Source organism: Schistocerca gregaria, chromosome 2, assembly GCF_023897955.1.
Source record: "Schistocerca gregaria isolate iqSchGreg1 chromosome 2, iqSchGreg1.2, whole genome shotgun sequence".
In the NCBI taxonomy this organism is placed as follows: Eukaryota; Metazoa; Arthropoda; class Insecta; order Orthoptera; family Acrididae; genus Schistocerca; species Schistocerca gregaria.
In genome coordinates, this window is record NC_064921.1 from 312,971,825 (window position 1) to 312,999,083 (window position 27,259).

The 27,259-nt window shown below is 44.5% G+C and overlaps 1 protein-coding gene across 1 annotated transcript in view; it reads right to left on the minus strand.

The window, feature by feature from the left end:
- Positions 1–7,609: 7,609 nt before the first annotated feature.
- LOC126336935 (pyrokinin-1 receptor-like) overlaps positions 7,610–27,259 on the minus strand; it is an 896,681-nt gene continuing 877,031 nt past the window's right edge. Inside the window, exon 5 of the mRNA XM_050001110.1 lies at positions 7,610–12,868. Within this exon, the coding sequence (XP_049857067.1) occupies positions 12,128–12,868 (741 nt within the window). The 3' untranslated portion in view covers positions 7,610–12,127. The remainder of the gene's footprint in view (positions 12,869–27,259) is intronic.

The following is a 27,259-nucleotide window of genomic DNA, read 5'->3' on the forward strand; positions in this document are numbered from 1 at the left end:
TTAAAATCCAGGGAGAAAAAATAAAAACTTTGAGGTTCGCCGATGACATTGTAATTCTGTCAGAGACGGCAATGGACTTGGAAGAGCAGGTGAATTGAATGTACAGTGTCTTGAAAGGAGGATATAAGATGAACATCGACAAAAGCAAAACGAGGATAATGGAATGTAGTCAAATTAAGTCGGGTGATGCTGAGGGATTTAGATTAGGAAATGAGGCACTTTAAGTAGTAAAGGAGTTTTGCTATTTGGGGAGCAAAATAACTGATGATGGTCGAAGTAGAGAGGATATAAAATGTAGACTGGCAATGGCAAGGAAAGCGTTTCTGAAGAAGAGAAATTTGTTAACATCTAGTATAGATATAAGTGTCAGGAAGTCGTTTCTGAAAGTATTTGTATGGAGTGTAGCCATGTATGGAAGTGAAACATGGACGATAAATAGTTTGGACAAGAAGAGAGTAGAAGCTTTCGAAATGTGGTGCTACAGAGGAATGTTGAAGATTAGATGGGTAGATCACATAACTAATGAGGAGGTATTGAATAGGATTGGGGAGAAGAGAAGTTTGTGGCACAACTTGACTAGAAGAAGGGATCGGTTGGTAGGACATGTTCTGAGGCATCAAGGGATCACAAATTTAGCATTGGAGGGCAGCGTGGAGGGTAAAAGTCGTAAAGGGAGACCAAGAGATTAATACACTAAGCAGATTCAGAAGGATGTAGGTTGCAGTAGCATAGAGTAGCATGGAGAGCTGCATCAAACCAGTCTCAGGACTGAAGACCACAACAACAACAACAAACAACACACAACATAGTAGTATTAGGGTAGAAAAGAAGGGTTAACAACACTTCTGCTTCAGTATGTGAAAAACGTGTTGTGTGCTCCTACAATATGCCAACGGCAGACTATTTGCGAACGAATGAGTGCACAAAAGGAAATCGCCGATATCTGGCGTGCGTGTACACTGTGATTGGTTAATAGTAAAAAGAGTTTTTAAAGCATGAAAGCTAATTTATTTAAACAACACGCTTGATCACATGTAACAATATGTACCGTCACAAGACGTCACTCAGCCATGGCCGTTTAAAATTCGCGACGCCGTTGCAGCTTGGATGCTCGAGTATCTCAGTGGCGGCGCTGTGCAACGTCCATTGCGACATCGGCGCCACAGCGAGGAACTTCTGGAGAAGAGTCTTGTTTTGGAGAGCAAGCGAGCAACGAGCAGCTAGCAGATACCAATACAGGAAACGGCCATTGAATTTGGCAGTACGCCGTGACTGCGGACGGTGGCAACAAGGGAAAGTGCACTGGCCAGGTATTCACGATACGGCGAGGCCGGGCGCAATTTGCTTCGGGAGTAGCCGGCTGGTCGTTTCCGAGGCGGAACCTGGAGACTTCGATTTTTCCTATGTGAGTGTATTGTAAGAAGTGGATTTTCTCTGCTGGCTGGATGTCTACAAATGTTATAAGTTAGCGTGGGCTGCTGAATGTACGGTTGATTCAGCCTGATCAACACACATTATACACTGAAGCGCCAAAGAAACTGGTATAGGCATGCGTATTCAAATGCAGAGATATGTAAACAAGCAGAATAAGGCTCTGCGGTCGGCAACGCCTATATAAGACAATAAGTGTCTGGCGCAGTTGTTACTTCGGTTACTGTTGCTACAATGGCAGGTTATCAACTTTTAAGTGAGTTTGAATGTGGTGTTATAGTCGGCACACGTGTGATGGGACACGGCATCTTCCTGGTACCGATGAAGTGGGGATTTTTCCGTACCATCATTTCACGAGCGTACTGTGAATATCAGGGATCCGATAAAATTGCCGATATCGCTGCGGTGGGAATCGTACAACATGACAAAAGTGCAGCCCTGCTGTAGATTTCAATACTGGGCCATCAACAAGTGTCAGCGAGCGAATCATTCAACGAAACGTCATCGATATGGGCTTTCGAAGCCGAAGGCCCACTTGTGTACTCTTGATGACTGCACAACACAAAGCTTTACGCCTCGCCTGGGTATGTCAACATCGGCATTGGGCTGTTAATGCTGGAAACATGTTGCCTGGTCGGACAAGTCTGGCGGCCGCAGTGGACAAGCGGTTATAGGCGCTTCACTCTGGAAGCGCGCGACCGCTACGGTCGCAGGTTCGAATCCTGCCTCGGACATGGATGTGTGTGATCTCCTAAGCTTAGTTAGGTTCAAGTAGTTCTAAGTTCTAGGGGACTAATGACCTCAGATGTCCTATAATGCTCAGAGTCATTTTTTTTTTTCGGACAAGTCTCGTTTCAAATTGTATTTAACGGATGGACGTGTACGGGTATTGAGACAACCTCATGATCCATGGACTCTGCATGTCAACAGGGGACTGTTCAAGCTGGTGGAAACGCTGTAATGGTGCGGGACGTGTGCAGTTGGAGTGATGTGGAACTACTGATGTAGATACGACTCTGATAGGTGGCACGTACGTAAGCATCCTGTCTGATCACCTGCATCCATTCATGTCCATTGTGCATTCCGTCGGACTTGGACAATTCCAGAAGGATAATGGTAGACCTCATATGCCCAGAATTGCTTCAGAGTGGCTCCAGGAACACTATTCTAGGTTTAAACACTTCCGCTGGCCGCCAAAGTCCCCAGTCATGAACACTATTGAGCATATCTGGGATGCCTTACAGTGTACTGTTCATAAGAGATCTCCACCCCTTCGTACTCCTACGGATTTATGGACAGCTCTGCAGGATTCATGGTGTCAGTTCCGTCCAACAGTACTTCAGACATTAGTCGAGTCCATGCCACGTCGTGTTCCGGCACTTCGGTGTGCTCGCGGGTGCCGTACACTATGTTAGGCAGGTGTACCAGTTTCTTTGGCTCTTCAGTGTATTACCACTACTCGCTGTATGACTTGGGATCACGTCATTGTCAGATGCCTGTTTGATTGGCCACTTTCAGTCGGACGTCATTTGAGATTGCTTCATGGTTCTTTAACCAACCGCTCTTTATTCAGTGTGTACGTACTTTTAAGACCTGAAGTAGAATTTGCCCCTTTGCATAATTGTTTGTGTCTGGTTAAAATTACTGACAATTTGTGAGCAAGTTAATGATCTATTGGATGCAATGAATGAATTCATTACTGTGCACTTAGTTTTAACTGATTTTAATTGCGAAGCAGAGCTGATCTTTCATGTACGGTATTTTACAATGTAAGTGGTTTTTACATTGTTTCTTGGACGTCTTGTTGTTTCTGCAAATTTTTTCTATTCATCTAGTACGGAGCTGATTCGTTATTTCCTGTTGTACTAGTTCTTCTGGAAGTTTTATACAAACACCTTTAACATTGAATGACGGTACCTCTGCTACAGTGTATGGGGTGTGCCTGACCTTGATTTAGCTGAGACTGTTCCTTCGCGTTTCGACTTCACAGTCACGTCAGCAATAGTCGACTTGGAGAGGTTTATAAGCGTTGAACTGTTCGTTATCAGTCAGATGACATCTAATGACTACTTCTCTTTCTAAGTCACTGAGCTCTTCCGACCAACCCAATCTGCTGCTACTGCATATCCACTGACCATACAACACTCTCCACCTCTTCCTATACTTGCGGGTCCGTATCTCGTGCTACCTGGTGGTCAATTCTGCCTTAGATAGGGCTGTGCAAATACGCTACTGGCCATTAAAATTGCTACACCACGATGATGACATGCTACAGACGCGAAATTTTACCCACAGGAGGAAGATGCTTTGATATGCAAATGATTAGCTTTTCAGAGCATTCACACAAGGATGGCACCGGTGGTGACACCTACAACGTGCTGACATGAGGAACGTTTCCAACCGATTTCTCATACACAAACAGTAGTTGACCAGCGTTGCCTGGTGAAACGTTGTTGTGATGCCTCGTGTAAGGAGGAGAAATGCGTACCACCACGTTTCCGACTTTGATAAAGGTCGGGTTGTAGCCTATCGCGATTGCGGTTTATTGTATCGCGTCATTCCTGCTCGCGTTGGTCGAGACTCAATGACTGTTAGCAGAATATGTAATCGGTGGGTTCAGGAAGGTAATACGGAACGGCATACTGGATCCCAAAGGCCTCGTATCACTGGCAGTCGAGATGACAGGCATCTTATCCGCATGGCTGTGACGGATCGTGCAGCCACGTCTCGATCCCTGAGTCAGCGGATGGGGACGTTTGCAAGACGACAACCATCTGCACGAATAGTTCGACGAAGTTTGCAGCAGAATTGACTATCAGCTCGGAGACCATGGCTGCAGTAACCCTTGACGCTGCATCACAGACAGGAGCGCCTGCGATGGTGTACTCAACGACGAACCTGGGTGCACGAATGGCAAAACGTCATTTTTTCGGATGAATGCAGGTTCTGTTCACAGCATCATGATGGTCGCATCCGTGTTTGGCGACATCGCGGTGAACGCACATTGGAAGCGTGTATTCGTCATCGCCATACTGGCGTATCACCCGGCGTGATGTATGGGGTGCCATTGATTACACGTCTCGGTCACCTCTTGTTCGCATTGACGGCACTTTGAACAGTGAACGTTAGATTTCAGATGTGTTACGACCCGTCGCTCTACCCTTCATTCGATTCCTGCCAAACCATACATTTCAGCAGGATAATGTACGACTGCATGTTGCAGGTCCAGTACGAGCCTTTCTGGATACAGAAAATGTTCGACTGCTGCCCTGGGCAGCACATTCTCCAGATTTCTCACCAATTGAAAACGTCTGCTCAATGGTAGCCGGGCAACTGGCTCATCACAATACGGCAATCACTACTCTTGATGAACTGTGGTATCGTGTTGAAGCTGCATGGGCAGCTGTACTTGTACATGCCATCCAAGCTCTGACTCAATTCCCAGCTGTATCAAAGCCGTTATTACGGCCAGAGGTGGTTGTTCTGGGTACTGATTCCGCAGGATCTGTGCTCCCATATTGCGTGAAAATGTAATCACATGTCAGTTCTAGTATAATATATTTGTCCAATGAATACCCGTTTAACATCAGCATTTCTTCTTGGTGTAGCAATTTTAATGGCCAGTAGTGTACTTTTGATCAACATGTAGAGTGCAGCCATCAGCTCGTGTTGACCGAGGCAACTACTAGGAGGAAGTTTTTCAACGTTCTGTGCCCCAAGATACCGGTGTACAAGTGTCTTAGCTTTAATGAAGAAACATAGCGGCTGAATGCTGGAATGATATCGCAGTGGCGTACGACTATACCGGCAGAAATTCCCGTTTGACAACACTCCTAGCCACAAAGTAACGATGCACACACGATTTTGGGATCGGAGTGTCCCTTGAAAGCCCGGGGGCAAACTGCCAGAGCACAGAAGCCGCATTGTCCCGTTCCCGAGACGACACTCTCCAATCAACTGCTCTGAGGAAGCTGGTTGACTGTTACCTCCATTATACTGGATACTGGATGGATTGATTTCGTGAGATTAAAAGATTACTGAGAAAAATTAATAATGAAACCTCCATGAAACTCGCGCAGGTGGTACAAAACATTTTTGAGTAGTTTATCAGCGTCTGTCCCAAACTAAATCTGTATTGAAGTTACTGTTTTGTCTTGGCAGAATACTGCAGTTATTAAGCTCCACGAGAATTGTAACACCTTTAATTAATTTCTCAGCTCAGACAACGCCAGTACTAACTTCCTCTTATATAATTTTCCGTATTCTTAAAATATCCTCTTGCGTGATTGCGTGAGCGAAAATGAATCCCAATTATATGCACGGTACTTACTTACTTATCTACTTACCTTCCTGGCCCCACGAACCGCAGTCGGTTTCTGGTCTCATCAAGTAGTCTCCTCCACAGTGATCTTTCAATTAACATGAGTTCACGTGCGACTGTATTGTGTTTACGGCTGAATTACGTTTCTGTGTTGTGCGGGGGGTCTTTCATAAAGAATGATAACAAGATTTTTGCGGCGATAATACAGTTTAATCTTATGATATTCTGTTAGCTAAATGCGTTACCAACAAGTTGTAGTAGTTTCATTGACAGCGCTCCTGGTTCCTGCCTGTGGGAAACTGAGACTTTTCAGTACTGCGTACCACAACAATGGGGTCGACGCGCGATGAATAACATGCGGCTTCGGAATTGGCAACGACTCTTCAGGTGAGGGCCGTGCAATGCTACAGGTGAGTGTGTTCTCTCCGACAGCACAGGTCTAAGACAGTTTACATGATTTAAAGACATGGCACTCGAATTACAGCTCTTACGGAAGAAAATATCTACAACGTTGCTGTCATTGTGAGAGTGGAGCATCCAGTTGTTGAAGCTGATTATCCGGAGTTTCCTTCAAAGGTAATCACTGCTGATGAAACTTACTACAACATGCGATCCTGAGAGCAAACAGCGATGCTCAGTGTGGAAATATACACCACCAACTCCCAAATAACCAAAAGTGGTTGTTTCTGCTGGGAAAATTATGGGCCTCATATTTTCTTTGACAGTACTGGAATGCTTTATCACCATGTGCTACCTGGACACGCATGTATAATGGGGAATGTTGTTACTCAATATCTTGCAAAATCAGTGTGAAGTGCATCCCTCCCTTCCCTCCTATATTCCTGATTTAGCCAGATGTAACTTTTCTCTAATCCCTAATCTGAAGGGAGGCATTTTCCATTATGATCATTCTTTATTGAACAACCGTCGTATTTTTCTTTTACTCTCTACAAACGAAAATATTAGAATATCAATAGGTTTTATTTTTTTATTTGGAAACGTGGCTGTTGTCTCAACTACACGAAAGATAGTGACAGCGCTATGTTAGTCCATTGGGCGTGTGTATGACAGTTCTATTCCTCATCGCCTGGTTTACCAATTAGCTTGGTTTACCAATTAGCTAAGGATTATCCACAGTAACGGATTACTTAAGTGAGATAGCTTTACTTATGAACTACTGAGCAACATCCTGAGGGTGACTGATAGGTTAATAAGTGTGGAAGTTTCTTTTCACTGTGTATGCAAACCGGACCGAGACTCTCTCTACCTGACAGCTTAGTTGTCCTAGAACTAGAGAGCGTTTATTTATTTTTCGGATAAACACGGTAAATTAAATACTGAAAGTACAAATTCACTTTTTGATAACACTTACTATATTCAGGAGAATAAATATCTGAGCACCACCTACGTTGCAGACTATTCGAAATTATACCACTCTACCAGCGCGCAGTGGAGAATGTGTAATCATGGAAGTAGATGGATGACTGATTTTTCTGCTTGTATGCTGAATCTCACATTGTATGTAATTCAAAAAATTTTAAGGCGAACTTCGCCATCTGTTGTATTCATGTTCCAGTTTCTTATTCACGTTTGTTTTCATGTGTTTCAGAAACATTAGTGTTACTCAGTAACTCGTCTTGCATTGACTGAACTATTCCTTTACTAAAGAAACAAAATTATTCTTTGGTGGGCACCTATTTATTCACAGGTGCATACCGAGGCTGGTCTTCGACGTCTGAAACCATTTTCGTTACATTTCATTATACCACCGAAAGGCAAAAGCCAGCTTACGCTGCGGATGTTCGGTAGGATCAACCTGGAAAATATGCTATACACGTTAAGAAATGAAAAAGCAAGTGAGTGGAGAGATACGAATTTATTCACAAAAATACATACATTTGTAACTAATCTTCGGAAGAAAAAGCTGCTCAAGCAGACACCAACTCTTAGCAAAACTCGAATTATAGATATTACCGGGACATACACAGAAACAACAACATAATAAATAAATTTCTTACGTACAGCAACGTATGCAATCAGATTGAAGGAATCGTTAAAGACACCAGATGTTTCTAAACAGCATGGTGTAGAGTCTAAGAAGTATATGCAAACAAGAATTTTTCATACGGTAAATGCAAATAAGAATTTTTTGTACATTCATAGCGAAAATTCAGTTGCGTATTCCCAAATGATACAAGCTACTGTGACACAGTTTAGTTTTAAGTAGTAACGTGTAGCAAATTTTTCTGCGTTGTGAAACTCTTCTTACAGGTGTCTTCTCTTATACTCTTATTGAGGCAAAGGACTTCTCAGTAAGGACTTTACAGTTGCTTTTGGAAAGGGAATTATACTTAAATTCAAGGAACTAAAAAAAGTCTTAAAATATAGATATGTAAGCCCTGTGTCGTTTTGATTCTGATGAAAATAACAATTTAAGATTGAGAATAATTTGTTGATTCGTCGCAATTTACAGGATATTTAAGAGAAAAAAACCAAGTACATGAACAGCTCGGGGCATTTCTCACAGTCCTAAAAAGCAATTCATTATAAAGAACTACAGTATAATCGTTACCTACTAAATTTGTATACTACGCTGTTACTGAAGTTTAATGTCAGCTGAGCAACATATGACTAGATAGTTTTGTTGTAAAAGAGGGATAAAATATTCGCAAGTTATCTGAAACTACACACTAGACGCTCGTCTCCTGATGTTATTTTTGAGTATCATACAGCCAAATGCCATTGTTCAACAGTGGGACGATATTCCAAACGTAAAGCAAGGCCGTTTACACGTAAAAGGTGTTTTAGTTTTTCTTTCAGGAAATGAGTCGAAAATCTTCCTTCTCCAACGTGCAAAACAGTGGAGTAACACAGTCAGCCATACCTTTATTTTCTATCATTTCACGAATACACGCTTAATAAGCCTACTAATTTGCTACTAAATAAATCTGACGGTAATCCTTGCTAGTGAACCGTGCGTCCAATAACGCACTGCAGAACGAAATCATGAATTTCACAAACCTCCTCATCTTTGAGATCAGATTGAGCATTACATGCAGAGAGTTTTTCCTGACTGTCTCGTTTCAACCTCAGAAATATTTGACAGTCTCAGTTTACTTAGATCCCCCTCCGGTATTCCATTCCCACTGCCAATAATAGCTATTGCAGTCAGTAACTGAGTCACGGTGGCATCGTTTGTCTCTTTAACTACGTCCTTAATATCTTTGCGTAGCCGCATTTTAGATACGCCAACTCCAATGACGTCCAGGGAGGTACTGAAAATTGAAAAATACATTTCCGTTACCGTTTCAGTAACAACGGACGTGGTAGAGTTTTTCATTTTTTTCGTTCTACGAATTCAGGGTAGTGATCACATTATCTACCTGTGTTTATTGTTACTCATCTACAAAACACGATTATATATCTCACTGGGCAAACAAAGAAAACACCACCCTTTGCTTTCAGCTACATGAATCTCGAAAGTTCGCGTTATTTTCATTGGAATAATGATTTCACGTTAGTGACATTAATTCGGAATCTTTACTGGATTGATTTGCGGGAAGAACGTGTTGAAAACTGTCTGATTCTTTTGATTTAGTTTTTCCATGAATTTCATTCGTCACTTTGGCCTCTTCATATTCACGAAAATAACGAGCAATCCTTTATCCGAGATAGTGACTCATCTCGTATTATTTCTGACAAGAAGCAACATGAAGCCTTTCTTTACGCCTTTTCCGTGTTAGAGCCAAGAAGTGTAATGTGTGGCAATATACATGGCCCGATCACATTAACGTAACCTCAACGCGCAATAACCACTGACAGAAGGTAAGTGCCAGCACTTACAATGGAGTGCATATAAAGCACGTAGTGGGGTCGCCGAAAAACAGCGCACTCATTATCGTAATGCGGAAACGGAGCGCTTTATCTCAAGTCCAAATGGGTATGAGCATGGCTGCCGCGCCAAGGGGGGAAGCATTTCCATTACGGCTATAAACTGTTCACCTGCCACCGAACAGTGTACCTTAAATGGCCAAAGAGCTCTATCAAAAATGGGAGCCAAGCCAACTGTAGTGCGCTACAAGCCTTAGACGACACGGGTGAACAACAGCTGCGGTGATTTGTAAGGGCGAATAGACGTGCAACTGTTGAGCAGCTGATCGCCCAGATGAACCAAGGGGCTACCAACAGTGTCTCATCAACGACTGTTGAGCGACCGTTGGGCAGGCGCCTGGTTTATGCTCCCATCCTGACTGCTGTTCATAGACCGCGAAGCTTGCAATTTGCACGCCAATACCGCAACTGTATGTTCACAGAGTGGCGAAAGGTGGCCTTCTTAGATGAATGACGTTTTATTCTCCATCGGATAGATGGTCGTTGGCGTAAATGGCGATAAACGGCTGAGAGCAAACTCACTTCAACTAGGAGGGAAGGTTGCGGTATGGGGAGATGTTTACGTGAGATTACTTGGGTGAATTTGTTATTCTGGGAGGCACAACGGATCGACACAAGTATGCATCTATCTTGGGGACCATGTACACCTCTATATGCTCTTTTTTTTCCTCGATACGATGACATCTACTTGGAGGACACTGCAAAGTGTCACACCACACGCAGTTACATTTGTGGTTCTAAGAGCATCAGGATGAGTTTATCGTACTACGCTGGCCACAAAACTTCCCAGACTAAAACCCAATTAAGAATTTGTGCAGCCACCTCAATCGGACTGTCTGCACCATGGATCCTAAAACAATAAACCTTGAGTAACTAGTCACAGCACTAGAGTCTGGACGGTTCCACATACCTGTTGGTACCTTTCAGAACCTCACTGACATTTTTCCTGCACGTCTCGCACTGCAAAAGGGGCTTATTCAGACTTTTGACAGGTGATCACATTAATATGACTGGACAATGTATAATGCAGCCATACAATCTACTACACAGTGTGTGAACATGATCCATACCGAAGGAAATAAGATAAGCGTTTAATGTCTTGTCGAAATCGATATCGTTGGAACAATTGCTCATATGGGTGAAGACTGAGAGAATCATTCGTGGCCTTGCTGAAGGAATCATCCCTTTCATTCACCTGAAGTTATTTCGAGAAACCAAAGAAATCTAACCGAAAACGGTAGTTTGGGCATTTGAGCCTTACTTCCGAGTACGGGTCTAATATGCAGATAGGTCCACTACCTCATTCAGTTAGTGCTGATGGAGACAACTTGTCCATTATCAGCTTATGATATACTATCAAGTGGTAACCAGTCAGTGTAATCTTCGATAGAGTACTGCTTGTCTTGTAATATGAACAGCATAGATTTCGCAGGTCCATGTTTGTTCAGTTTATACAAGAAGGCATACTGGGTTAAGCTAATTCATAAACACAGAAATACATGTTTTACCTCAGTCAAAGCAAGAAAATAGATTCTTCCACAGTGAAATGTACTATCGCTTTTTAAAATGAATCCCCAAACCATGTACCTGAGAAAAATTCAGATAAATTTTTGCGGATATAGGAAACTACGTGTTGAGACAAGACATTGGCGTGGGTGACCTGCTCGAACGAAGTATATTCTCACGATCCTCTTCACGTTAAGGAGTAACAATATTGTGTTTTATTAATCCATAAATGTTGCAGATTTCTTAGCACGACACGGGTGTAACTATCCAAGCACCCGGCTTATGCAGCACTACAATTTCCACGTCTATCTCACTCATTTCGTCATTCTCATCTGTTTTGGGAAATTTGCAAAGGTACACTTGGAGGAACTACTTGAGTTTTCTCTCTTTATTTCCCGGGATTTACAATCTCATAGTTTATTTAGTTGCTGCCAACAGCCGTCCCAGAATCGCAAGCAGTCTAGCTATTCTCTTTTCAGTGTATTTTAGAGGGGGACGATTGCATGAGAACAGGGGGCATAATGACTGGAAGTATTCCTTCATACTGCTTGTAAACCACAGATGGTCGAGAAATGCAAACATGTTTGCGAGATTGGTTTAGGGTGTGCAGTTATAACACCTATACTGAGGAAAAGCGAAGATGGAAAAATAACGTGATCAAACAACCCACGACTATGTTTCGGTTGCTTCCACGTCATTTCCCGTACGCACTGATTGGCTGATGAGAGACGCCTTGTAACCTCAGACGCTCCGCTTGTGTGAGCTAACTCTATGTGTCAGGGTATTTCTTACAATGTTGTGGGACATGCATTGTTTTTAAAGGGTCGAGTAATTTAACTACGCAAACGTACTGTTTCATAGCGAGAAAACAGTGTTCTAGCAAGACAATATACATCAGTTTTAGGTGGTTTTTGTTGATGCTTTTGAAGATGACCTTCTAGGGGTCTTCAAGAATGGACAGCCGATGTATGGCGTCTCCTACCGAGCCAGACCCTGTTCATTAAGCTCGCCCATGTAGTGGGCCAACTCGGAACTGTCGAATTCCATCTCGTCCATATCTTGCAAGCTGGAGTTACTGATGGTGCTCTTGGCGCTGTCGATGCTCAAATGGAGCGAGTCCGCGTGCCGCAATTTGGGCGAACGGCGACCGGGCTCTGGCAGCGGCCGCTGCTCGGACGCGTTGGCGGGCGTAGCAGAGGCAGTGGAGGTGGCCACATCGCGCTTGAAGATGGTGCGCGTGCCGTCACGGATCTTCTTGGCGAGGCTGCTGACGGAGGAGCGCTCCTCGGCCGCTGTGGGCGCGTTGCCGTCGCTGGTGCGTTCGTTGGAGTAGTGCTCGCTGATGAGCTCCAGCTTGTGGTGGCAGCAGCCGTTGGCGTCTAGGCGGCGGTCGGCGGCGGCGGCCGCGGCGGGCAGCTCGTCTGCGCCGATGCTGATCCTGCTGAGCGACGTGGTGAGCGTGGCCTGGCTGTCGTTGCTCGCAGCCCTGGGTGGCGTGGCGCGCTGCAGGAGTGCCAACTGCTCGCCGCAAGCGTCCGCTCGCCGTCCGGTAGGTCGCGCTGCCGCCGCCGCCTGCTGCTGGTGGTGGTGGTTCTGGTGTTGGTAGCATTGCTGCGGCAGTGACCGCGCAGGCGCCTTGTGGCCGGGCGACACGGCGCTGTAGGCGCGCCTCGGCCGCCGTTTGCGCCGCCTCCAGCCGCACAGCTCCGACAGCGTCTCCTGCAACAGCACAAACTTTCTTTCAGTGCTTGGAGTAGTAAAATCTATGTACAAAATATTCTGGGACTTCTTTCAATTCAAGGCAAAACCTCGAGCTTTCAACGATTACCTCCATCGTCGTCTTCAGTAGCAACAGTCATTTAGTCCTGACGAAGACAGTGGAAGTAATCTTCGAAAGCTTAATGTTTTACCCAAAACTGACACGGCAAGAAGTGCGAGAAAGTTTTACTCCGTCGCCAAAGACTTCGTTTTCTTAGGATTATCTGTGTCCTCTAGAACTGATACCAATAAAATAATATAAAAATATCCAACTGATTGCCAGTAGGAAATATCGACAAATGTCGCTGCTGGCTTCCCAAGGTGCTGCATGAGCAGAAGAGGGAGTAGGACAGTGCAGCGAATGCGAGTGAAGGAGGAATGTCTGGTACTGGAAGTGGAGTGATCATTGACAATGTTTTGCTTGTGGAGCTCGTTCTTAGTTGTCCCCACCCTCACAGATATTCAAAGTTACAACGTTACATAATAGATAAGAAGTGCTTTTCCCACATAACTCAGATACTTAGGTTTGCATAAGAAGTAACATTAGATAGATAAAACAACAGTCACTGTAGAATACTTTATATGCAAAATACAGTTACCAGTTGACAATATAGCATGATGTCCCTTACTTAACACTGGCAATAGGACTGGAAAGGGAGATCCTCAGTGGATGAGCTATGCTCACAGGACCACATAGAAGCAGTATGGTAACAGAATATAGGCAACTAAATGTGGTGCGTGTACTCGATGTATGTATCAGTGCAAATAACTGTCAGCAGTTACGGAGAGGCATATGTCCTCATATTTATATTCATTCTTGTCTCTTACTATCTTTTGTTAGGTATCTTCAAGTCTGTCCATAGTCAATGTATTTTAGCTTAATTGCCAAGGGCGTTTAATGAGTAGCGCAGCACATGTTTTTCTCGACCAACATCGGTTGAAAAAAAAAAAAAAAAAAAACAAAAAAAAAACGGAATTTGTTGTAGGACATCGTAGAATATTCCACCTTAAGCACCTATAATTTCGTGATGTTCCGATGGTTCCCGGCACTGCACATAGACATATGGTGAGTGGCTGGGCGGGGCGTCTGTCACCATGGCGCAAACCTGTCCAATCTCCCATGTGCGGGCTAGTCGCACACAGCAGTGACTCGTTCGATGTTACAACATGCGGACACTCACATACGTGATGATATACGGATGCAAACGAACTTCTTCTCGATGATGATGAAAGGCCTCACAAAACCTTGTGCTCCAGAGAGAAGCTCACAAAACTTCATTGGACTGTTCTTTCTCATCCACCCTACAGCCCGAATCTCACTCCTTTCGAATGCCATCTTTTGATCCCTATGAACGATGCGCTCCGCGGGAAGCAGTACGTGGAAGATGGGGAGGTTATTGACGCAGCAAGACATTGGCTCCGACCGTCGACAAGTAGTGTGGTACCATGTGGACATAAAGGCCCTCCCAGTAAGATATCATAAGACCATCTCATTGGCCAGAGATTATGTTGTAAAATAGGGTTTTGTAGCCAGAGGAGTGGATGATGATATGTTGTATTGGAATCCTGAATATAACTAACCTGCTATCAGGAAAAAGTGTTGCATTGCGCCTAGCAGTAATAACCTATGTCCCCATTCGTCATAGTGTTTAGACCATTGAGTCCCAGTGGTCTCGCCGGCCGGAGTGTTCGAGCGGTTCTAGGCGCTACAGTCTGGAAAAGCGCGACCGCTACGGTCGCAGGTTAGAATCCTGCCTCGGGCATGCATATGTGTGATGTCCTTAGGTTAGTTAGGTTTAAGTAGTTCTAAGTTCTAGGGGACTGATGACCTTAGAAGTTAAGTCCCATAATGCTCAGGGCCATTTGAACCAACCCAGTGGTTTCTGCCTCAAACCATTCGCTTGAAACCAGCTATGTTTTTGCAAGGCAGAAACTCTAAGGTACTTCTACTAATGTAATGTATTGAATGTTAACCGGGGACCTAGAAACGACGGAGAGGCTCTACCCCAGCGCAGCCGCATGGAACTTCCGACACTATCTACTAGGTCATTTATATATATTGTGAAAAGCAATGGTCCCATAACACTCCCCTGTGGCACGCCAGAGGTTACTTTAACGTCTGTAGACGTCTCTCCACTGAGAACAACATGCTGTGTTCTGTTTGCTAAAAACTCTTCAATCCATCCACACAGCTGGTCTGGTATTCCGTAGGCTCTTACTTTGTTTATCAGGCGACAATGCGGAACTGTATCGAACACCTTCCGGAAGTCAAGGAAAATGGCATCTACCTGGGAGCCTGTATCTAATATTTTCTGGGTCTCATGAACATATAAAGCGAGTTGGGTCTCACACGATCGCTGTTTCCGGAATCCATGTTGATTCCTACAGAGCAGATTCTGGATTTCCAGAAATGACATGATGCGCGAGCAAAAAACATGTTCTAAAATCCTACAACAGATCGATGTCAGAGATATAGGCCTGTAGTTTTGCGCATCTGCTCGACGACCCTTCTTGAAAACTGGAAATACCTGTGCTCTTTTCCAGTCATTTGGAACCTTCCGTTCCTCTAGAGACTTGCAGTATACGGCTGTTAGAAGGGGGGGGGGGGGGGGGGGCAAGTTCTTTCGCGTACTCTGCGTAGAATCGAATTGGTATCCCGTCAGGTTCAGTGGACTTTCCTCTGTTGAGTGATTTCAGTTGATTTTCTATTCCTTGGACACCATTTTTTCGATCGTGTGAGGATTTAGAGAAGGAACTGCAGTGCGGTCTTCCTGTGTGAAACAGCTTTGGAAAAAGGTATTTAGTATTTCAGTATTACGCGTGCTATCCTCTGTTTCAATGCCATTATCATCCCAAAGTGTCTGGATATGCTGTTTCGATCCACTTACTGATTTAACGTAAGACCAGAACTTCCTAGGATTTTCTGTCAAGTCGGCACACAGAATTTTACTTTCGAATTCACTGAACGTTTCACGCACAGTTCTCCTGACGGTAACTTTGATATCGTTTAGCTTCTGTTTGTGTGAGAGGTTTAGACTGGGTTTAAACTTGCAGTGAAGCTCTCTTTGCTTTCGCAGTACTTTCCTAACTTTGTTGTTGAACCACGGTGGGTTTTTCCCGTCCCTATCAGTTTTACTCGGCACGTGCCTGTCTAAAATGCATTTTACGATTGCCTTGAACTTTTTCCACAAACACTCTACACTGTCAGTGTCGAAACAGAAATTTTCGTTTTGATTAGTTAGGTAGTCTGAAATCTGTCTCCTATCACTCTTGCTAAACAGCTTTTATAAAATTCCTATTTACTTCCATATTCAGGGATGCTGCAACGGTATTATGACCACTGATACATACTGATGTTAATGTAAGCCGTGAATCTCCCATCTACACTCCTGGAAATTGAAATAAGAACACCGTGAATTCATTGTCCCAGGAAGGGGAAACTTTATTGACACATTCCTGGGGTCAGATACATCACATGATCACACTGACAGAACCACATGCACATAGACACAGGCAACAGAGCATGCACAATGTCGGCACTAGTACAGTGTATATCCACCTTTCGCAGCAATGCAGGCTGCTATTCTCCCATGGAGACGATCGTAGAGATGCTGGATGTAGTCCTGTGGAACGGCTTGCCATGCCATTTCCACCTGGCGCCTCAGTTGGACCAGCGTTCGTGCTGGACGTGCAGACCGCGTGAGACGACGCTTCATCCAGTCCCAAACATGCTCAATGGGGGACAGATCCGGAGATCTTGCTGGCCAGGGTAGTTGACTTACACCTTCTAGAGCACGTTGGGTGGCACGGGATACATGCGGACGTGCATTGTCCTGTTGGAACAGCAAGTTCCCTTGCCGGTCTAGGAATGGTAGAACGATGGGTTCGATGACGGTTTGGATGTACCGTGCACTATTCAGTGTCCCCTCGACGATCACCAGAGGTGTACGGCCAGTGTAGGAGATCGCTCCCCACACCATGATGCCGGGTGTTGGCCCTGTGTGCCTCGGTCGTATGCAGTCCTGATTGTGGCGCTCCCCTGCACGGTGCCAAACACGCATACGACCATCATTGGCACCAAGGCAGAAGCGACTCTCATCGCTGAAGACGACACGTCTCCATTCGTCCCTCCATTCACGCCTGTCGCGACACCACTGGAGGCGGGCTGCACGATGTTGGGGCGAGAGCGGAAGACGGCCTAACGGTGTGCGGGACCGTAGCCCATCTTCATGGAGACGGTTGCGAATGGTCCTCGCCGATACCTCAGGAGCAACAGTGTCCCTAATTTGCTGGGAAGTGGCGGTGCGGTCCCCTACGGCACTGCGTAGGATCCTACGGTCTTGGCGTGCATCCGTGCGTCACTGCGATCCGGTCCCAGGTCGACGGGCACGTGCACCTTCCGCCGACCACTGGCGACAACATCGATGCACTGTGGAGACCTCACGCCCCACGTGTTGAGCAATTCGGCGGTACGTCCACCCGGCCTCCCGCATGCCCACTATACGCCCTCGCTCAAAGTCCGTCAACTGCACATACGGTTCACGTCCACGCTGTCGCGGCATGCTACCAGTGTTAAAGACTGCGATGGAGCTCCGTATGCCACGGTAAACTGGCTGACACTGACGGCGGCGGTGCACAAATGCTGCGCAGCTAGCGCCATTGGACGGCCAACATCGCGGTTCCTGATGTGTCCACTGTGCCATGCGTGTGATCATTGCTTGCACAGCCCTCTCGCAGTGTCCGGAGCAAGTATGGTGGGTCTGACACACCGGTGTCAATGTGTTCTTTTTTCCATTTCCAGGAATGTAGGTATAAGTTGCCTATGTTGCTGGGAGCGATAAGTAGTTTCATAAATAATTTCCCTAAGGAAATAAAATAAAAAGTATTAAACTCGCACTCTTGGCAACCAAATATTTCTGTTTGCCGTGTAATTGTTTCCACGTAAAATGACGGCAGTTTGAAAACTATGTGTCCCAGTGGTCCCAACGTGAAACCATCTCCATAAAAAATTGGTTGTTTAGTTTTTGACAATTTGTTGTATTCATTGCTTACATTGACAATAAAGGTTAATCATTAGTTAAAACTTCCGGGCTGAGAGGCCGTGGTCGACCTGTAAAACTTCTTCCTGACGTTTCGTGGCCAACTGCGGGCAACATACTCCGAGTTGAGTCAACGACAGGCAAGCACCGATCTACTGATGAGGAGGGTTCTTCTCTGTTCCTCGGGAGGGAACAGTGTGAACAAATCTTAGACACAAGTGCTAGATATATACAGGGAGGTCAGGAAGTGTGTGAAATGCTTGTAGGGATATTACAGGGCAGGTTGTACTGAGACATATATGTTAAGAAAGAAATTCGATACGTTGCTCCGTTTCCGAGTTACAGTAGGATCCCTCTAATCCGTCACCTCCGGGACCAGGACCATGGTCGGAAGGAGAAAAAGGTCGGATTATCCGAAAAATCTAATATTTATAGCAAAAAATATAAAAAGACATTTAGTACAAAAAATTAAACTATTTAAGAACTGAAAGATGTCTACAGTAATATAAAAAGATGCTTTTACTCAGTGTTAAACAGTATATTAACTAAAAAACGTCTACATACACTATAATATGTATTGGTTTTAAAAGGAAAAACGAAAACAAATTACAGTACCGTACTGTACATAATAACGTATAAACAAATACACTGTAAACTAAAAAACGTTTATAGCACTGTATATAAAAAAGAAATTTTTTACAAAGAAATAAACTACTGTATGTATAAACTAAGAAATGATTTTACTGTATGCATTGTATGCATTGTAAAAACGAAAACAAATTTTTTGGAAAAAAAGTCAGGGATACATTTTTGACGAGTTTTCCAAGGATCAATCCATCCTTCACTGGCAGCAAATTTACTTTCGGATTCCAGTTTTTTGTGCAAAAATATTTCTTTTTCTTTGCGAATTGGCCCAGATATTGGAGTTCCTTTCCTTCTTTCTTGGCAAAACCACATCCACAATGCGTTATCAAGCAGTTCAAGTTAAGGCTTTTTTAATGTTTTGCGATTCTTCAGAGTCTTATCACCATAATCGTAACTGTATAGGAGTCAACGTCATACCGATTCTTCCTCCAATACTTAATTGTCGTAACGCCAACATTCAGTTTCTTTGCAATTTTTTTGAGCGAATCTCCTTCTTCCAGTCTTTGTAGCACTGCTAATTTTTCATTTAGCGAAAGAGTTACGTGTTTACGTTCGAATCCAGACACGTTGAAAAACAGACAACTGTACACGCAGTGAATCTGCAGTAAAAGTACGGTAGAGAACATTGAATAAAGCAAACAACGAAGTTTTTTAATCCCAACAAAGGATAAAACTGCACAATAACGTACAGTATAACAATATGCACAACGATAGACACCGCAACAACGGCCCAACAGGCGTCCAGTTAGTGACAAGTAGGCACAGGTTCGCGAGCCTGAGCAAGATCGGACTAACCGGAGTGACGGACCATCCAAGGTCGGATTAGAGGGCTTCTACTGTATTTAGCACTGAAGTTAGCCAATCAGATCGTCGCGCGCGTAAATTCAAGTTTCAGCTAACGAGACAAAGCAGTCGTTGGGCAACACCGCCCCTGGCAGGCCGCTTGAATGCGAGCGCTCGTCGACCCGATTGGCTAAATTCTATGCTAAATAACTCGGAAACGGAGCAACGTATCGAATTTCTTTCTTAACATTTATGTCTCTGTACAACCTGCCCTCCAAGCATTTCACACATTTTCTGACCACCCAGTTTACATTTATTGATTGGCTTCTTTGACAATACTTTGTCGGTGCTTTGGTTAGTCTTCTTTGCTAGTTAGCGGCTTTTTTCCCACACAAACATTCAATCATCCATTCAGACACATTCACGCTCACCATTGTTAGAGGTGACTTTTCTTCTAAGGAGTGGTTATGTACATATTTATAGGGGTACGTTATTTGCATTTTGTAGGTAGTTTCTACATTGGGATGGGTTTCGGGAAAGAGGTCTTGTTTTTGACTTCATCTCCATAGTAGGTCCGGTTACCTCGTGTGCTCGCTGAGGTGCTGACGGTGACCAAGTGCAGCAGTGAGGGGGTTCTCGGCTGCTGCGGTCTTTTAGCAGAAGTTCTGCGCGGCGTGTCTGAACCTCTCTCGAAGGCGGGGGACTCCGACGACCTCGTGCTGTTCTTCAGTTGGGAATTTCCATGGGAGGTGCAGGGCCCTTTTGAGCACCCTGTTCTGCGCTCCTTGCAGGCTGCCGATGTGTTACTCTGCCGCGTTACCCCACACTACTTTGGCCTACTCGAGGATGGGCCGCACCAGTGCGAGGTGTAGTTTGATGCCCAGCGCTTGTGGGAGTGCAGAATTGGGGTTGAGAAGTGGCTAGAGGATCCTCAGTCTGCCCATTACTTTGTTTTTTCATGTTGTTTACGTGTTGCTTCCACGTAAGGCATCTGTCTAGGTTTATTCGATCAGTGCTGTCTTGCTCCAGGGAACAGCGGTGCCGCGTACTTCTATGGGAGGTAGGTTCACTGAGAATTTTCTTCTGCAGATTGCAGTGGCGTGCGTCTTTGCTCCGTTGAATGCGAGGCGCCATTTCCTTGCCCATTCGCAGGGCTCATCTGCATCTGAGGAATCCTGGCGGCCAGGTCGTGGAGGTCCCGTTTATATAGAGCGCATACAGGGCGCCACCATACGTCACGTGGGACAGACTGTAAGTCTGTCTCTGACTAACGTCGTTATTCTTGATTCAGGGTAATCGACTGTCACATCATTGGTGCAAAGCTGACCGCCATATCTTGTCTAGCTTTAAGCCTTCCTCTTTTCTATTAAAATTATTGTGGTGTTTCTGAATCTCTATGGCTTCCCTATTCATACGTGCATAATAATGCGATGTCCTGGCAAGCACACTCGTCTCACTAAATTTTATTTCATGATCACCGTCTATAGAAACATGTTCCGCTACAGCTGATTTGTCGGCATATTTTAGTCTACAGCTCCTTTTGTATTCGGTTGTTCCAATAAAAACCTTCCCACAGCTACACGGAATTTTATACACCCCAAGAGTTACTAAGGGGTGTTGTGCGTCTTTCGTCGATCTTAAACACTAACCTTCTTGGTGGGTCTAAGGATTGTTTCAACTTGAAACTTGGCCAGAACTTTCCCAATACAGTCAGTAATATTGCAAATAAATGGGAGAAAAACTATTCCAGCAGACAGTTGTTGTTGCTGAATGTTCTCAGACACTTTTCGCCTGGGATGAAGTGATCGATCTATCTCATTGTCAGCGTATCCATTTTTCTTAAAAGCTGTTCGTAAAAGATTTGGTTCATCTTGCAAATAAACTGGCGCACAGATCTTATTAGCTGTGTCCACCAATGTTTTAATGACACCTGTCTTCTGCCTGGAATGATGGTTCGAATCCTTATGGAGGTAATGGGCAGTGTGTGTGTGTTTTCTATACACTTTATGCCCTAGACTCCCATCTGCCCTTTTAATTACTCACACATTCAAAAAATTTTGTTGTCCTTTGCTCTCTTTCTCCATAGTAAATTGTATCTTCGGTTTAATACTACACACATCAAAAAAGTTTTACATCACCTCGGTTCCGAGAGTTTCTACATCTACATTTATATTCCGCAAGCCACCCAACGGTGTGTGGCGGAGGGCACTTTAATTGCCACTGTCGTTACCTCCATTTCCTGCTCCTGTCGCGTATGGTTCGCGGGAAGAATGACTGCCGGAAAGCCTCCGTGCGCTCTAGAATCTCTCTAATTTTACATTCGTGGTCTCCTCGGGAGGTATAAGTAGGGAGAAGCAATATATTCGATGCCTCTCGAAACCTGGACAGCAAGCTACACCGCGATGCAGGGCGCCTCCCTTGCAGAGTTCCGGAATTTTTACAGAAAATTGGAATAGAGATCAACATAAATCGCAATTCCGCCCTTTTTATTGTCATGAAATCCACACATTGCATGCTGTATCATCACACAGTGAGACATTCAGAGGTGGTGGTCCAGACTGCTGTACACACTGTTCTAATACACATCCTCCTGCATTGATGCATGCCTGAATTCATCGTGGTATACTACCCACAAGTTTATCAAGGCACTGTTGGTCCAGATTGTCCCACTCCTTAACGGCGATTCGGCGTAGATCCCTCAGAGTGGTTGGTGGGTCACGTCGTCCATAAACAGCATTTTTCTATCTATCCCTGGCATGTTTTTTAGGGTTCTTGTCTGGAGAACATGCTGGCCTCTCTAGTCAAGCGATGTCGTTATCCTGAAGGAAGTCATTCACAAGATGTTCACGATGGGGGTGAGAATTGTCGTCCATGAAGACGAATGCCTCGCCAATATGCTACCTATATGGTTGCACTATCGGTAGGAGGATGGCACGTACCCTACAGCCGTTACGGCGTCTTCCATGACCACCAGCGGCGAACGTCGGCCCCATGTTATGCCACCCCAAAACAGCAAAGAACCTCCAGCTTGCTGAACTAGCTGGACAGTGTGTCTAAGGCGTTCAGCGTGACCGAGATGCCTGCAAATATGCCTTGGACGATTGTCTGGTTGAAGGCATATGCGAAACTCATCGGTGAAGAGAACTTGATGCCAGTACTGAACAGTCCATTCGGCATGTTATTGGGCCCATCTGTACTGCGGTGCATGGTGTCGTAGTTGAAAATATTCGCCTCGTCATGGACATCGGGAGTGAGGTTGAGCGTCATGCAGTCTGTTGCGCACAGTATGAGTCGTAACACGACGACCTGTGGCTGCACGAAAATCATTATTCAACATGGTGGCGTTGCTGTCAGGGTTCCTCCGAGCCATAACCCATAGGTAGCTGTCATCGACTGCAGTAGAAGTCCTTGGGCGGCCTGAGCGAGGCATGTCATCGAGTTGCTGTCTCTCTGTATCTCCTCCATGTCCGAACAACATCGCTTTGGTTCACTCCGAGCCGGCTCGACGCTTCCCTTGTTGAGAGCCCTTCTTGGCACACAGTAACAACGCTGACGCGATCGAACCGCGGTATTGACAGTCTAGGCATGGTTCAACTACACACTATACGAGCCGTGTACCTTCTTCCTGGTGGAATGATAGGAACTGATCGGCTGTCGGATCCCCTCCCTAACAGGCGCAGCTTATGCATGGTTGTTTATGTCTTTGGGCAGGTTTAGTAACATCTCTGAACAGTAAAAGGGACTGTGACTGTCATACAATATCTACAGTCAACGTCTATCTTCAGAATTTATGGGAACCGGGAACCGGGGTCATGCAAAACTTTTTTTATGTGTTTGTTTAGGTGTACCATACAATTCCTCTTCGCCGTTAGTCCATACCATGAAAGTGACATCCACATACCAATACCACTTTGCACCAAAGAGGTGACAATCGATTATCTTCAATCCAGATAGAATTACAGTTGACCCCTCCTATCATATTGTGGTGCCCTCTACGTACCCTATATAAAGGAGACTCTGGTGTAGGGGAGCGGGCGCGGTAGCGCAGCGTGTTCGGTGGGAGGGTTAGCTCCCCTCTGTAATAAAAATACTGAATGAATGGATCAACGAAGAATCTGAACAGGTGTCCTTGGACGTTCACCTCACGTATATTCAACGAACAATATAGAACAAAATGAGATTTAAAAAAATAAAGGGAGAGCGGCTTTGATTCATAATCTAAACATCTTCGGTCCCGGCTTCGAATCCCACCGCTGCCTAAATTTTGATTAATAACCAGCTCTGACGGTCTAAGTCTTCCGGCATAAGAAGTTACACTCATTCTACCAACGGCATTGTCAAAGAGGGCGGAGGAGCGGACAGAGGTTCGGGCACTGTATTGTACTTGGAGTGGGAAACTGCCCCTAAAGGCGGAAGAATCAGCAATGATCAACGGCGTGTGGATGCAGAAGGCAATGGAAACCATTGCAGTAAAGACACGTAACGTGTATCCACAGGAGATGTGGCCTGTAACTGAAGAAATTTCATGATGATCTCTCCTTTGGCAAAAGATTCCGGAATAGTCCCCCATTCGGAGCTCGGGGAGGTTATCATGAGAAAAATAATGAATAATCAACGAACGGATAACGTCGGGGCGTGGAATGTCAGAAGCTTGAACGTGGAAGGGAAACTAGGAAGTCTGAAAAGGGAAATGCATAGGCTCAAGCTAGGTATAGTAGAGCTCAGTGAAGTGAAGTGGAAATAAGACAAGGACTTCTGGTCAGATAAGTATAGGATAATTTATAAGCAGAGGAAAATGGTACAACGGGAACAGGATTCGTTATGAATACGAAGGTAGGACAGACAGTGTGTTACTGTGAACAGTTCAATGACAGGGTTCTTCTTATCCGAATCGACAGCAAACCAACACCGACAACTATAGTTCAGGTATATATGCCGACGTTGCAAGCTGAAGATGAAAAGACAGAGAAAGTGTATGAGGATATTGAAAGGGTAATACAGTATGTAAAGGGAGATGAAAATACAATAGTCATGAGGGACTGGAATGCAGTTCTATGGGAAGGAGTAGAAGAAAAGGTTATAGCAGAATAAGGGCTTGGGAAAAGGAATAAGAGAGGAGAAAGACGAGTTCTGTAACAAGTTTCAGCTAGTTATAGTGAATACTCTGTTCAAGAATCACAAGAGGAGGAGGTATACTTGGAAAAGGGCGGGTGATACGGGAAGATTTCAATTACATTACACCATGGTCAGACAGAGATTCCGAAATCAGATACTACATTATAAGGTGTACCCAGGAGCAGATATAGATTCAGATCACAATATAGTAGCGATGAAGAGTAGGCTGAAGTTTAATACATTAGTCAGGAAGAATCAATACGCAAAGAAGTGGAATACGGAAGTACTAAGGTATGATGAGATAGGTTGAAGTCATCTAAGGCTATAGATATAGCATTAAGGAATAGCTCAGCAGGCAGTACAGTTGAAGAGGAATGGACATCTCTAAGAAGGGCCATCACAGAAGTTGGGAAGGAAAACATAGGTACAAAGATGGTAAATGCGAAGGAAATATGAGTAACAGAAGAAATACTTAAATTGATCGAGGAAAGGAGGTAGTGCAAAAATGTGCCGGGAAACTCAGGAATACAGAAATACAAGTCGCTGAGGAATGAAATAAATAGGAAGTGCAGGGTAGCTAAGACGAAATGGCTGCAGGAAAAAATGTGAAGACATTGAAAAAGAAATTACTGTCGGAAGGACTGATTCAGCATACAGGTAAGTCAGAACAACCTTCGGTGACATTAAAGGCGAGGGTGATAACGTTAAGAGTGCAACGGGAATTCTACGGTTAAATGCAGAGGAGAGAGCGGATAGGTGGAAAGAATACATTGAAAGCCTCTATGAGGGGAAGATTTATCTGACATGATAAATGAAGAAACAGCAGTCGATTTAGGGGAGATAGGGAATCCAGTATTCGAATTAGAATTTAAAAGAGCTTTGGAGGACTTAAGATCAAATAAGATACAAGGGATAGATAACATTCCATCAGATTTTCTAAAATCATTGCGGGAACTGGCAACAAAACGACTATTCACTTTGGTGTGTAGAATGTTATGAGTCTGGCGACATACCATCTGTCTTTCGAAAAAGCATCATCCACACAATTTCGAAGACGGAAGGAGCTGACAAATGAGAGAACTAACGCATAATGAGCTTAACAGCTCATGCAACCAAGTTGCTGACAAGAGTAAATACAGAAGAATGGAATAGAAAATTATGGATGCTCTAGATGACGATTAGTTTGCCTTTAGGAAAGGTAAAGGCAAGAAAGAGGCAATTCTGATATTGCGGTTAATAATAAAAGAAAAATTAAGATACGATCATAGAATTTATCGACCTAGAAAAAGCGTTCGATAGTGTAAAATGGTGCAAAAAGTTCGAAATTCAGTAAAAAGTAGGGGTAAGCTATAGGAAGAGTCGGGTCATATACAATATGTATAACAGTCAAGAGGGAATAATGAGAGTTGACGGCCAAGAACGTATTTCGCCCCTACTTTTCAATCTGTACATCGAGGAAGAAATGACGGAAATAAAAGAAAGGTACGGGAGTGGAATTAAAATTCAATGTGAAGGATATCAAAGATACGATTCGCTGGTGTCATGGCTATCTTGAGTGAAAGTGAAGAAGAATGACATGATCTGCTGAACGGAATGAACAGTCTAATGAGAACAGAGTGTAAGGTGCCAGGCAAATCCAACACTTTCCATGAAAACCCTGACATGATAAGCAAATCCAGGAGTATGTCACATAGCTCCGAAAGAATCGTGACATTAAATTAACCAAAGTATTACGAGTAACGAGTGAGCAAATGGAATACCACAGACTAACACAAGAATGCCTAAGTGCATGTCGTACCTCCCCACCGTGAGACCGACGCAGTTCCGAGGGGAGAAATGAGAACAGAAGCCGAGAGCAGAACCATGTTAAGCTAGAAGGCCGTACGATAAGGGACGGACTGGACACCCACGCCGCCAGCCTACCTGTACGACTACCACCCGCTCGTTTTAGCGTGAGACTTTTTCGCGTCTCTGTTACGTCAAAGACCACCCCCAGGCCATGTTAAAAGCTACAGCCCTCCAGAAAAACAGTATAGATCTTTCGATAACACAAAAAGGGCCACTACCACCCGCAAGTTTTAGCGTGAGACTTTTTCGCGTGTCTGTTACATTAGGACCACCCCTCAGCCCATGTTAAAAGATAGAGCCCTCCAGAAGAACAGTATAGATCTTACGATAACGCTAAAAGGACCACACCAGTTGCAGGTTTTAGCGTGAGACTTTTTCGCGTCTCTGTTACGTTGCAAACTTCAAAAACATTGCCCCACCACAAAAAGTATAAGGTTTATCATTGGATAGACAGAATTTTTGTAGGCGGAGCTTAAGGTTAACATTGAGACCCTGATTGGTGAGATGAAAAACACAGCCAGACAGTTTTTTTTTAAAACAACTTCGGTAAATTGTAGTAAGGAGAAGTTAGGAGAGAGTTGGTTCCGAGACGGGGAGCTGGATGGCTGCTGCGCCGGCCGCTGCCGCCCTGACGCTGCCTAAACACCGACAAGGTAATGAACGCACGCGATGCCGCATTTTTGAGTGCATAAGGCTTCACTCAGAACTGCAGAAGTCTCATCTGTTACACCTCCGTTTTGCGTAATACTAGTGTCGATCGTTAATTAAAACTCATGATGTTCACATTTGCCACTTGAAGAACAGATGTGAAACGCGATGATTTTTCTTTTATATAGTTATTGAGAAGCCACATCAGCCACTGTAATTTAAGACAAGTTAGATAAGTAATTAAAGATAACTTAGAGTCACTGTAGACCATTTT